Source organism: Pteropus medius, unplaced genomic scaffold (genome assembly GCF_902729225.1).
Source record: "Pteropus medius unplaced genomic scaffold, Ma_sr-lr_union100, whole genome shotgun sequence".
NCBI classification, from domain to species: domain Eukaryota; kingdom Metazoa; phylum Chordata; class Mammalia; order Chiroptera; family Pteropodidae; genus Pteropus; species Pteropus medius.
Window position 1 is genome coordinate 2,929,766 of NW_024356336.1, and position 14,363 is coordinate 2,944,128.

Here is a 14,363-nt window from a genome sequence, read left to right on the forward strand (position 1 = left end):
TGAGGAATCTAGACCACGTGGCCCTGTGCTCCCATCTGCCTCTTCAGTCTGAGTTCTAGAATTTCAGAGCTGAAGGGAATCTGGGAGATAAAATACAACTGAAGGGTAACTTAGAGATAAGACACAACTGTCCCATTCTTCAGTTAATAACAATAGTTGTTACTTGGTTGTGTAAGATATTTTGCTGAGCATATTATATGTATTTGTGAACATATGTGTATGTATGTGTGTCATATGTATATGTATGTACATAAATATATGTGAGTGAATATATATTAGGGAAACTAAAGCTCAGGGGGGAAAACAGGTAACAGTAATGATCATTTATTGAATGTGTAAAATACATTGCTAAACAGATCATATATATTTGTGAATATGTATGTTTGTGCTTGCACACACACTATATCTATACATATATAAATAAATAACTGTGTGTGTATAGAAAAGAAATTGAGACTCAAAGGCAAATATTATTAAGGTCATAGCACTTCTTCATGGGCAGAGATAGCAGTCACACCTAGGACCCTGGTTTCCAAGTCCACTGCCCTTCCCACCACCCTTGCCATTATTTCATCGTGGGTCGGTCACAGGGTACAAATCCATGTAGGGACATCCTAGTGGAATTGTAGCCTACAGCCCCAACTCCTTAACCTCAGCCACATCTCCTCCCCAGTCCCTAGATCTTTGGGCCAAACTCACACTGGTTGGTTCCTACTATGGGTTGGATTGTGTCTCCTGAAAAGAGATATTGAAGTCCTAACCCCCAGTGCTTGTAACTGTGACCTTTTTTTGGAAACAGGGTCTTTGCAGATGTCATCAAGTTAAGTAAGATGAGGTCATACCAGATTAGGATGGCTACTAATCCAATGACTGGAGTCCTTATAAGTAGAGGGAAATTTGGACACAGGTGGAGACACGAGTGTAGGGAGAATGTCACGTGATGACAGAGGCAAGATCAGAGTGCTACACTTGCAAGTAAGGGAACACCAAGAACTTCCAGCTCCCACGGGACGCTGGGAAGAAGCAAGGAAGGACCCTCCTCTACCGATTTCGGAGGGAGCCTGGCCCTGCCTCCACCTCGACCTCAGACCCTTGGCCTCCAAAGCTGTGAGACAGTAAATTTCTAAGCCCTCCAGTGTGTGGCACTTCCTAATGGCAGCCAAGGAAACAAATACAGTTCCCTTTTCCTCCTAGTGACTTAGAAGAAGTAGCTTGAGTAATTCAAGCTGCAGAGACTCAGACATGAAAATCTAAAAATAAAATACTAAAAGGTGGAGATATCATTTAAAAAAAAAAAAGAAAGAAAGAAAGGAAAGACACTTCACTAATGAGACACAGCCCCCAAAGACACTCTGGGCTGCAGTGGCTGCAGGCTTTCCGAGAAGCCGCCTCCCTCCCTTTGGGGCTGCCTCTTCCTGAAATCTCAGCTTTGGATCTGCAGGGCTCAGTGGAGACGGCTTCCCTGACACTCATGCTAATGAGTTCACGAGCCAAGATGGGTGTCAGGAGATTTGCAGCGCCGCTTCCCCATCCCCACGAAACCTAAGGAAGAATCCAACATGTGGTGCCAGCAACATGACAGGCAGGCGAAGCTGACGAGAGATGACGTGTGAGGCAAGAAGATGGTCAGTTTCTTGCAGGGAGGTGCTCGGAGTGAGAAGGAGACTGCAGTCTGGGTCTTGAGGGCATTTTAAAGGAAAAACGTGTTAGATATAAAACAGCTTTAAAATGCTTCCTCTAGTGAACAGAGGGAAGAGCCCCGTTTTGACAGGTACCTTCGCTGTGTCGTGCCCACTCCCAACATCAACACATTTAACCCTCACAAAACTGCATGAATGGTATATAGGTCCACTTAGAAGCAGGCGAAGGAGGCCCAGAGAGGGTGAGTAGCATTCCTGAGGTCACACAGCAGGGAAGGGAAGAACCCAAGATTCCAACTCAAACCCAATGAACCCCAAAAGCATCACTTTCCCACCTCATCATTCTGCATTCCTAGCTTCTGGGCAAATCTCTGGTGCTTTATTATTGACAAAGCTCTCTCACCAATGAGCTCATGATGCAGACAGAGAAAACTGTATAAGCTCTGGTTGTCTACGGCAGGGGTCTACAACCCCCGGGCCATGGATGGGTACTGGTCCATGGCCTGTTAGGAACAGGGACACACAGCAGGAAATGAGCAGCGGGACAACAAGCAAAGCATCATCTGTATTTGCAGCTGCTCCCCAGCACCAGCATCACCACCTCAGCTCTACCTCAGATCATCAGGCATTAGATTCTCATAGGAGTACCAGTCCCTGGTGCCAAAAAAGTTGAGGACCATTGCTCTACAGCTTCTATTCAGGGTCGCTTGTCCGAGGCAGTACTTTGGTCCGGCTGGGACTCAAAGCCATGTCTGTTCACTCCTATTCTATTTATCCCATGCCACTTTAAGAACAGACAGGTAAGGCATTGGTAAAAGAAAGAGCTCTCATTTGCAGAAAAAAATAACAGCCCCTACCAGGCAGGGTTGTTGGGAGCGAGTCATCTGGTCATTCATTCAGTAAGCACTTCCTACATGGAAGCACATTCTAGGACAGAAGTTCCCAAACTTTCTCAACTCATGGTACCCTTAGTGTCTCAAGAATTTTTCATAGATTTCCTAAGCCAAAATACCTAACAATTCTATTTATTAAGCAGTTAGACCCAAACAACTCAATATGCATCTATATCCTGATAACTTAGTTGCCATTTGAGAAAGTGATGCACATAAATTGAAAGAAAAAATTATATTTTTATTTCATTCTTAAATAACCACAGTTACTACTGTAGGGATGCATGCGTCTGTGGGGCTCCACCGAACTTCTCAAACGTTAGCATCAGGCCAGACTCTGCCACCTTCATCTCCTGTTTCATGTTGATTTGTCACAGTTTTTGCCTTTTAGCACAGCAATCATGGAACCCCCAGCTTTGAAGAGATGGGGCACCATTAAAAGGAATGTCGCTCCATCTCATGCTGAAATCGTGAACTTCCTTGGAGCTAGTAGTTCCCATGGGTCTGAGAGATGTCACTGTGTCGCCTCAAAAAATTTTTTTTAAATGGTGGCACCCCAGGGTGCACAGTTTTGAAACTACAATGCTAAGCCCTGAAAATATAGCAACGTGTTAATAGATATGGTCCACGTTCTCATGGAGCCTGGGGTCTATTGGAGAGGAAAGCCAAGTCTATGAAGGAAATAACAGTGGATCCTCAGCGTCGCCTCCTCCAGAAGTCCTCACTGACTACCTAGTCGTGTTTTTCTCCTCTGAGCTCCCATGGCACCTACAGTTACAGCTATCACAGTACCTGCTGCAGCTTATTAAAATGATCTGTTTATATGTTCAGAGAATCAAACGCATAACTCACTCGCTAGGATTGTACCCAATCAGTTCTTGTATCCCTGGGGCCCACCAATCTCAACAAATGACAGTATTTTTTACTATTACTGTCATTGTTATTGTTGGCAATACTAACGTGGTCTTTATTACACCTCATGGCTTTCTTGCAACTTTCCTTCTTTGATGGTGACATGGTAGATGACTCCTCAGGCTCCCTTCCAGAAGGCATAAGCCACGCCGCCAAGAGTAATGGGGATCTGACAAATTTGGCGAGCGTTTTGTGGGTGGCTCTCCAGGTGGGCACTCAGGATTCCCCAGGAGGCCCTGGCTCTTCACAGCCCTGACCACAGAACACCACAAATGTGAGACCTGAAGTTTCCTGGCCTGGGCAGAGCCCACATGGCCAGGCTGTGATCTTAGTAAAAGCTCCCATGGATGAGCCGTCCCCAGCATCCTCACCTCAGCCAGCATGCTAGGCTCTAGCTGGGTGCTCATCTTCATTTAGAAATTCCTGTCTCTGAGAAAGCAATAGCTCAGAAAAATCCATGATAGCTCAGGGGATTGAACACAAGAAGGGCCCTTCATTGTAGCAGAATCATTAAATGCACAGGGTTCAAAATCCAGCAGGTTTGGATTTGCATCCAGCTCTTGTCAGCTGTGTGACTTTGAATGAGCTGGTGTCCTCATAAAAAAAAAAAAATTCAAAAAGATCATGCCAACCATAAATATAAAATCTCATAACAATGTGTCTGGCATATAATAAATGCTCAGTGAACACTGATTGATAATTACCACTCAATTTCAATGATTAGTTACTCCACAGGCTATATTACAAACCATTCATGACAATAGGTAGCAAACTTGATTTCTGAGCATTTTGCTGAAGTGTGCTCCAAAAATGTACATTTTTTTCTTATAGTTAAAGACAGGGGAGAAGAATGGAAGATAGAAATGGGGGTAGGTTTGGTGATCATGTCTATATGACCATCAGTCTAACTCACTTGGATTCTTGGGAGAGAACAAAATGGAGTCACATGGATTGCAACAGAATTGTTTGAACCTTGGACCAGAGGTTCTCAGGCAGGGATGATTTTGCTCCCCAAGAGGCATTTGTCAATCAAAATTTCTAGAAACATTTTTGATGTCACAAGAGTAGGGCAAGGTGTGTCACTGGCATCTAGTGGGTAGAGGCCAAGGATGCTGTGAACATCCTAAAAGGCACAGACAGAACAGACCCCACCACAAAGAATTGTCAGTAGCATCCAGGTTGAGAAAACCTACCCTCAACAATCTTATTTCAAAGTACGAGTACAACCTCAGAGTGTGAATGTCACTGCCCAGCCATGTCTCAGCTAAGGTTGGGGTCTTGATTCAGTCCGTTTACTTAGCAGGCAGGAAAAACTGGAGTTCGGAGATGTAAAGTGATTCATCCAAGGTCACCCAGCAGATCCAAGCCTCCAGGCTCAAATTCAAGTCACTTTGCATGTCACTCTCTTGCCATCTTCTGGGAGCTGAAGAGAGATACAAAGCTGGTTTCTGCCAGGGAAGAATTCCACGTGAAACTCTTCTCAGGCTTTTGCTGGTGGTTGGATCAAAATTGAATCAGACTAACTTTAGAGAGATCCTGGACTCAGATCACAACTCAGCCACTTCCTTTTTGTGAGAACTGTCACAAATCACCTTCCCCCTGATCCTGTTTTCTCATCTGTAAGGAGGCTGTATGGTGCAGTGATTAACAGTGGACTTGGAGCACCTGGCTTTGAATCCTCTCTCTCTAACTAGTTTAACAGAATACCCAACAGTTCTGTGCTTTTCATTTGCTCAGACATAAATGGGGATGGTGATAATAATATGTGCCTTGGGGTTGTTATGATAATTAAATGAGTTCATAGATATAAAACTCCAAATACTGCCTGGCGCATAGGATGCTCTCAGTAAATGTTCTGGTCGTCGCTGTTTACTGCCTTTAAGGATTTGGAGGAGGAGTGTAAGTAATATATGCAAGTCATCTGGTACTAAATGGGTGTTTGAATATTTCGAAAATTAAATGATTTATTTCTTGTGGTTCTGAGCCCTAAACCCTTCAGCCCTAAAGCTCTGGCTGAACCTTAGAATCACCTGGGGAGCTTCAAAAAGAATACTGTGGGGGACTAATTAAATCAAAATGCCTTAGGGGTTTGGCCAGGGCCCTGAATAACCTGTGTGGGAGTGGAGGGAGGATTCTAGTACAGCCAGGTGAGAACAGATGAGGACAGCTAGGGACACCTCCCCTCATCTTCCTAAACCTGCTGGCAACATCTTTTTCTACATCCAGGTCTAAAATTTTATCCTTATCATTTTCTACCTTCCCAGGGCCGGGTCAGTGCCTGGCACAGGGTTGGCATCCAGAAAGTATTTGTGGAATATTAAGATACATGAAGGCAGAGGCCCTATCTATCTTGTTCATCGCTATATGCCCAAGACCAAAAACAGTGCCTGGCACATAGAGGTGCTCAACAGTTTTTGTTGTACTCAGTGGTCTGTTACGTTATAAAAGGAAATGCCGGGAAAGGTTGTGGGGAAATTCTTCTGAGTTACCACTGCCACCTACTGGCCACTTTGCTACATTGCGGCAATACATAGGATTTGCCTTAAGGGTCTTTACTTCCCCTCCGAGACCCAGGAGGGACCGAAGCAGCGGGAAATCAGATCAGCGACCCACCCCGACACCCCTCCAGGGCTGACTCCTCCCTCTCACTTAGCAGAGCGCTGAATTTCCAGGTTTCCTCTGGAAACCTCCTCTAACCTTCCCACTATGACTGAGATTTCTCCTTCGTGCTTCCCACCTCACAGCTGTTACCGCTCTGGGTCGCAGGCAATCACCTAAGCGCCCGTCTCTCTCCCACCAGACGGACTTCTGGGAAAATAAAAACTATGCTCTAGTTTACCTCTCTACACTCATCTCCTAGCACCCAAGCCTGACATATAGAAGCAGAGTAATGTCCTCTGGAGAAATAAAAAAGACTGAATTCTATACTCTGGGTGTTCATAAACTGTAGAGTGCCTTGGGCTGCATTTCCCAAGGAGTATTATACACACCAACATGGTATCAACAGGGCTTTAGACAGTGCCCAGGTTAACTGCTAGGTGTTTTTTTGTTTGTTTTTGTTTTTTTAATTTAAACTGACATTTGAAACCTGTAATCATTAGAATATTATTAGGGCGAGGCTAAATTGTATAGCAAAGCAAGTCAATAGAAAAAACATTAAGTAAACAATAGCACAGTTGGTATGAAAATGTGACAAAAATTGTAAAGGCCATACAAGTAGCCGGCGTTTATTGGGTGCTTGCTCGATGCTGCTCACCTCACTTGCATGAGCTCATTTAATCCTCATAATGACCCTATGAGATGGCATATTTTGCAGATGAGGAAGTTGAGGCTCAGAGAGGTCAATATTTTTCCCACAGAGATGTTGTTGATGCTCCTGCTGTATACATTGGGGTCATTGATGATTCTCCTATTGTATGCCAGGCCCTAAACTTCAAACATGCCTTAATGGGATCATCTCCAGTGAGGGGAAACTGAAATTAAATGCATTAAATGATTAAGTACAATACTGTATATGCAGTGCTGGGGTGGGTGAAGAACTGGAAAGACTAGTGACTCAATTAGGAGTAGGGAGCATCTGAGAAGGCTTCCTGGAGGTGGAGAAATGAGGACCGAGTATTGAAAGACAAGACTTATCTAGGCTGGGTGGGCAAGTGAGGTATAATGTGAGAAGCAGGAGAAATATTTCATAATGTAATACCACCAACAACCATCACTGACTGGGTACTCAGAACATGCCAAGAGCATGCTAAGTATTTCACACCCATTATCTTGTTTAATTTTCTAAGTCCCTATGAGATAGGTACTACTGTTATTCCCGTTTTATTGATAAGGAAACTGAAGCTCGAAGAGGTTGTGGCCTTTTCTGGAGAAGGTCACACAGCTAGTAAGTAGCAGAACCAAGATTTTAATCCAGATTCCACAGCCCAGTACATTATATCGTGCCCATGTATAACCCATGCCCAGAGTGGGAGCGAGAAAGGTGAGCTTGAGAAATGGAAACAGTTTGATGCAAGATAGGAATGTAGGGGTGCAAGGGGGGGGGGATGTTGGAGAGGCTGGCAAAAGTTAGATCACACAGACTCTGAGTAGGAGTCCACAAAGATTTGCATCATCTCACCGGAGCTCCTTTTGACTTGCATTTCAGCGGAAGAGTCCCTGGCATGTGACAACCCTGGGCTACCTGAAAACGGGTACCAAATCCTGTACAAGCGACTCTACCTGCCGGGAGAGTCCCTCACCTTCATGTGCTACGAGGGCTTCGAGCTCATGGGTGAAGTGACTATCCGGTGCATCCTGGGACAGCCATCCCACTGGAACGGGCCCCTGCCTATTTGTAAAGGTAAAGAAACCTACTCGTGACATGGGGACTGAGGGGCCCGGAGATGTCTGGACTGACTTGGAGGGATTCTGAATCTTCTCTAAAACGCTGAGCTACTGTATTTCTTTAACTCTAAGACACTACCATTGTTTTCTGCACCACGGAGAAAGAAGACAATTGCTGCCAATGAAACTATGCCTTCTCCTTGCTTCGCATTTTTATTTTTACTTACTAAAAGAGCTCTTTCAAGCTTAGATGTTTATCATAAAGGAGAGCCATTCTGCTTTTGACTCTTGCTTTCACAACGTGGCTTAAATGTTTCCCGCCTCCTGCACCCCTTTCTCACAACCACTTTGTTCCCAAGGGTTACAAGGCTTAAAGAAATTAAACGCTTATATAAATTAAGAAATACAGCAGAAACTAACCCAAATGCTTTTCAGCATCACATGATCTGGGAGATTATTAATATTAAAGCTGATTTAAGTTTGGTTTAATTAAATAAAAAAAGAGATGTATTTAAAGTTATTAACTTATCTGGCATAGTTGAACAGAATTTAAAATAGCCTCACCTTCTTGGACTGGAGTCCCTTAGAACCAGGTATGGTACCTGCAGAGCCTCTTTTGTGCTCATAGCCTCCATGGATGCTGTCTCCCTGACTGTGATGCCCTCTCGGGTTTGAACCTCCCTGCTTTTTGGGTTGAGGTCAAATGCCTTTATCTGAGATCAGGAGGGTTTTTAGGTAAAACAGAAGTTGGTTGGTTGGTTGGTTGGTTGGTTGGTTGTCAAGTTCTTTGAGTGGGTTTTTCATCATATTGTAATGATGTAAGTCAGAGTGTAGCTTTGACCAAGGCACTAATTAGGAAGTCTCTCTATTGGTAGATCATAAATATAGCTGGGCCATTGGTAGGACCCCCTTCCGTCGCTTTATAATGCAATCTTTTTGTCTAAGCCTTCGCTCTGGAGTTTTGCATCTTTGAAACCCATCCACGGGGCCGTGTTTTTGTACTCAGCTACCATGATGACTTTGATGCCAAAGCACAGAGACACTAGCCCCCATCATCTTGAATTTCTAGAGAAGTTTTACAGGAAATACAGGGAAATGAATGAATTCCAGAGAGTTCTAGTCTGTGGCAATCAATCAACGAAAATAGTTTTACAGGGAATATACACCTTAGTCAAATAAATACGAAATAAAATTGAAATCAGACAGGTTCACATAAATATGTATTTTTAAAGCAAGAAAACAATTTCGCCTCTGATTTTGGATTCTGGATTTTGTCTTGACCCTCGCCATTCATCAGCCTATGTTCTACATGAAAACACTGAACAGACCAGCACTACAGAGTTAAGAGCAGATGTCAGAGAAAGTTGACCAGTCCAGGTTTAAAACCTGCCTCTATCACTTAGAAGCTGCGGGATGTCAGAGAAGTTGCTTCACTTCTCGGAATTTCTGTTGCTCATCTGTAAAATGGGGCGGGGGATGGGGTGGTGGGAATAATATCTACCTAACGAGATTGTTGCGAGGGTTAAACGAGCAAATATATATAAAGCTCTTGGCACAATACCTGACATATGGTAAGTGTTCAGTAATTATTCCCTATGACTATCTATCTCATCTTCTCTCAGGAACCGAGAAGGAAAAGTGTCCAGGCATTTCCACTAATTCCAGTAGCCCAAGATAAATAAAACATATCACTAACTTCAGCAAAGCGTGGCATGGGCTTTTGCTACTGTTCTTTTGGCTTCATTTCATGCACGATGAGTTTACTTGACATTGACCAATGCTTTCGATTTCTCTTTCAGTTAATCAAGACAGCTTTGAACACGCTTTAGAAGGTGAGTTCTATAATGAAAAAATCCAATAAATCAAACTAATAGCAAAAAACAAGAGCAGGTTCTGAATATCCCGATCTAGGTGCTTACAAGAGATAAACCATAAAAATCTGCCTTCACTTTGTCTCGGTACTGTAAAAAAAAATTGAATTTGCAACTTAGGGTCCTAAGTGACCAGAAAGGGATTTGACGCCAGCTCTGTTCATGGGATAAGGAAGTCTGAGAGTTCCTATGCCTGACAAAGGCATGACCCTATGGTAAAACTTTTCAACCACGTGGTACTATTTTGGGAAACTAAATCAGGCGATGCTTCACCTTTCAGGCTGAGTATCCTCTTGGTTTCAGAAAGGGAAGGTCTGCCCAGGGGATGTTCTGTGGTCTGTTTTCCCCTCAGTCTTTCTCTGTATCTGTCCCTGTATCCCTCTTGTTCTCTGCTCTCCCTCTATGAGGAATTACCAAGTAAGATTTATTAATGTGAGACAGATGCTGAAAGCTATCCAGAATTTTGTTTGTGTTTTTATTCTGTGGTTTCTTCCTTTTCCAGCCCCTCCCATATGTAAAACATCTGCATTCTATATAATCTCCATCCAGTTTGGTATGAAACCACTCACCCAGGCTAGGACATCAAAAATAAATAAATAAAATATATTGTTTTGATTTTTAAAAAAAGTTTTAACCAGTTAAATAGCTTGTATTATTATTTTTGGAGCCATTTTGCTTTCAGACAATAAGTAGTTCACTCAGAATCTGGGGCTGTGGGAATTACATGGCATCAGTTGCTCTTCCTTGTAACAGATGACATTTTAATCCAAGCAGGCGGAGCCAAGGCTCATAATATAAGTGTAGGGGAGGAGCATGTAGTAGTCACTCCACTGGGGAAAGAGAGAACATTTCGTGGTGTCAGTCTCTTTCAGGCTTTTCTCTGCCTCTTCCCAACCAATGAACCATGAGAACATCTCAAAGGCCCGAGATTGCTCAGACATTATAGCACCATCATAGTGTTTTGTGCCCTTGCATTTATCATGGGTGTTAGGGTCGGTTTTGCAGGCCTTGTAGAATGGCAGTTCATTGATTAGAGATTGGCCTACAGCCAAGCTCTATGAGACCTGGCCATGGAGAGCAGCAGAGGAAACCTGGAGCCGAGTGTCTAGAAGGGTCGCGGGGTCCCCTTCAAGCCATGCTGGGAAAACATTCCCGGTCCCCACAACAAGTGTCATAGTTTTTGTAATTTCCACCAACGTTGGAAGGTTGCAGGAAGCTCCAGGTGAGGCCAAGACGGTGTGCGGCCATGGCCTCTGAGAATCAAAACTGGGCCTTCACAGTTGGGGTGTCATCGGGGTGTGCAGAACTGAGAACCACCCCAGCTGTCCTGTTCCCTCTCCTGAAGAGTCTTATTGAGCAGCTCTGGGAGGGACTAGTGTCTGGGTGCAACAAGCTCCTCCTGTCCGCTCCAGGGCGTGTCAAGTAAATTTGCCTTCCCAGTTGGCACATTTGGGATTTTCTCCCAGTCTTCCCTTGAATTGGATTTTAACCAGATTTCAACTATAACCCCATTCCTTCAAAAATGGGCATGGTATGATCGAATTCTCCATAACCCCTGTGACTATCCCACCCTACCTCCGTGACCAGGGTGGGTCTGGACTCCCTTGCAAAGAATCAGCACCATCTCCTCTAGTTTCCGCTTCTTCCCCCTGTGGAGATGATTCTCCAATGGCCAAGACTCTGCGATGTCAGTTCTTTGAGTCGATGCATGACTAGGAGGGCGGGAGCTCACATGGGAGCCAGGTACCCGTGTGGGTTGAGCATGTGACACCTGAGGGCCTCACAGGCTTGTGTGTTTAGTAGCAGAAGCGGCAGCCGAGACATCATTGGAAGGGGGAAACATGGCACTGGCTATCTTCCTCCCCGTCCTCATCATCTCCTTACTGCTGGGAGGAGCCTACATTTACATCACCAGGTAGGGGGCTTCGGGGCAGGTTGAGGGCTGCCATCCGCTCAACCACCAGAGCCCTGGGGTCTGGGCATTTCACCTCTCTGAACTTCAGGGTCTCCACTTGTAGCTTGGGGATAGTGGTATTTATGTGATTGTAGGGATGGTGTGATTCAACTCAACTCTGGGATAAATATCTATATGAGACACCTACCAACCCTCCATGGGAGGAGTGTGGAGTATGCAGCAGCAAATAAGACAGATGCTATCCGTGACCTCAAGAAGCTGTGGTCTAGTGGCAGAGATAGGCATTTCACATTGCGAGGCACACCAACTTACTCATTCCTTCGTTCACTCATTCCTTCATTCGCTTTTTCAACAAATTCAGATGGACGATCTAATATGTACTAGACATTGCTACAGGTGTTGGGGATCATAGTATTTGCCTTTAATGAAGATGGATGATATTAAACCATGCCTACAATAGTCACCAATTCATTCACATGCACAATTATTGAGCACCTACTATGTGTCAGGCGGTTTTCTGGGCTCTAGGAACATTACTGTGGCGGAGTTGGGGACAACAGAAGGAAGTCAGGAAGTCTTTGCCATCATGGGTCCCAGGTTCTAATGGGAGCAAATAGACACAAGCACATAAGAAAAGAAAGTACTACGTTATAAGGTGATAAATGCAGGGAGATAAAGGGAGCTGGGGTAGGGATAGTTGTTCCACCTTAAATGAGTAGGCAGAGGAGGCCCCACAAAGAAATGACATTTGAGTAAGGACTGGAAAGCAATGCAAAAGTAAGCTATGCAGATATCTGAGCTAGGAGGATTCCGGGCAGAGAAACAGCATGAGCAAAGGCCCTGAGGCAGGCATTTGCCTAAGATAAACTGTCCTTCCTCACATGGAGCTCACAGTCTAGTAGGAGGAGAGGAGAAACACACAAATTATAACATACTGTGATAAACACTGTGCAGGAAAGAGAGAGAGTGTTGGTAACAGAAGAAGTACCTTTAAATAGGTGGTCAGGGAAGGCTGCTCTGAGGCAACACGGTATATAGTTGGTGCTCAATACGTGCTCATTATTGTTGTTGCTCTTTGCATTAAAGAGAGACTTGAATCATTTTTCAAGGGAAAACAAATTAAGCTCCACCCCCTCTCCAGTAAGCGGGGATACTGAGGCTTTCACTGTCACCGACTGGGTTAGAAGTTGAGAGCAGTTATGATTTCAGCTTTCATCCCACTGATTCTCACCTTCAAGAGGCTGTTTCCACACATCCTCCTTGTCATTAGTGGAGGTGCTAATGCTCGTAAAGTGGCACTAACTCTTCTCCTTAAGTATTATAAGGTGTCTCCTAGTCTCGGAGAAGTAACGTCTTTTTTTTATCGTCTCTTCTCCAGATGTCGCTATTACTCCAACCTCCGCCTGCCCCTGATGTACTCCCATCCTTACAGCCAGATCACTGTGGAGACTGAATTTGACAACCCCATTTATGAGACAGGGGTGAGTTGGTCTCTCTTCTCTCCCCAGTGCCGCCCTCTTTGCTCTGAATTCACTGACAGCAAAACCGAAAATGTAATTTCCTTTTGCTCACTATGCCACTGGCAGAAAGGCATGGCCAGGGGTCCTGTCTTACTCCATGATCCCTATTGAAATCACTGCTAAGAGAACCCAGCTCTCTTTGCAAGCCAATGACAAGCCTGTAATGTTGTTTACTCTTGGCAGAAGGATCACAGAAACAAAGGGCTGTACCAAAGACCCATGGAGAGACAGCTGAAATGGATCAGAGCCCACTGGTGGCCTGGTGACAATGGGCAGCATTTCCACACACCTTCGTGACTCTACTCCTTATGGGTCAGCAGTGTGCAACATTCCCACACATATGAGTGGCAGGCTTTGTGTTGGGTACTAGGGACACAGTCATGAACCAAGTAGACATGGTCCCACCATTAATGAGCTTACAGTCTTGAAAAGGAGATAGATATCAATAACAAGAATAATAATAATATGTACCATGGGCCAGGCTCCTTCAATGTATGATCTCCTTGAATCCTTGCATCTCTGAACCCTTTGTGATAGATTCTTCGGCTCTCTCTGATTGACCCATAAAGACATTGAGGTTCAGAGAAGGGAAAAAATGATTTGGCCAAGGTTGCACATAGCCAGAAGGCACAGCCTGGATGCAAACTCTTATCTGATGGCATTAATCATTATACTAGTCTGCCTCCCCATCAACCTCAAATGATCAAATATGCCGATGAATATCTTGATTGCAATAAATCCTAAATTTTAAGGACCATGAAAGAAATCAGACAGGGTGCTATAAGAATATATGATGGGGGACACTTGTAAGGGGAGGGGGAAGGCATCTTTGAAAAGTGATGTAAAGCTGAGACGTGTAAGGTGAGTAAAACTGAGATGGTGGTTGAAGAAGATGCCAGGGAGAAGGGACTACGTATGCAAAGGCCAAGAGGTATATGTGAGGAACCAGAAGGTTGGTCATGACTTTGCAAAGCCGCAACCCTTCAAATTCCCTGTGTAATGATGTATAGTCGTTTTCCAATGGGGAGGGGGGTATTGACTTGACTTATTCTTTGTCCCTGCTAACTTTCCCTCACCATTCCCCTTCCTCTGACCTCCTGTGTTAGTCATTGATGTGTAATAATATTATTACAAATTTAGGAGCCTAAAACAACACACATTTATTATGTCATAGATTCTGTAGATCAAGAGTCCAGGCACATCTTCGCTGGGACCTCTGATTCAGAGCTCACGGGCTACAGTTAAGGTGTCAGTCAGGGCTGCGGTCTCATCTGAGGCCTGACTGGGGA

At 44.4% G+C, this 14,363-nt stretch overlaps 1 protein-coding gene across 1 annotated transcript in view; it reads left to right on the forward strand.

Moving 5' to 3' along the window:
• The window catches only part of SEZ6L (seizure related 6 homolog like), a 177,081-nt gene that overhangs the window by 161,450 nt on the left and 1,268 nt on the right, over positions 1–14,363 (forward strand). The window contains 4 exon segments of the mRNA XM_039861831.1: positions 7,590–7,784; positions 9,568–9,600; positions 11,440–11,554; positions 12,933–13,035. Of these exon segments, the coding sequence (XP_039717765.1) occupies positions 7,590–7,784; positions 9,568–9,600; positions 11,440–11,554; positions 12,933–13,035 (446 nt within the window).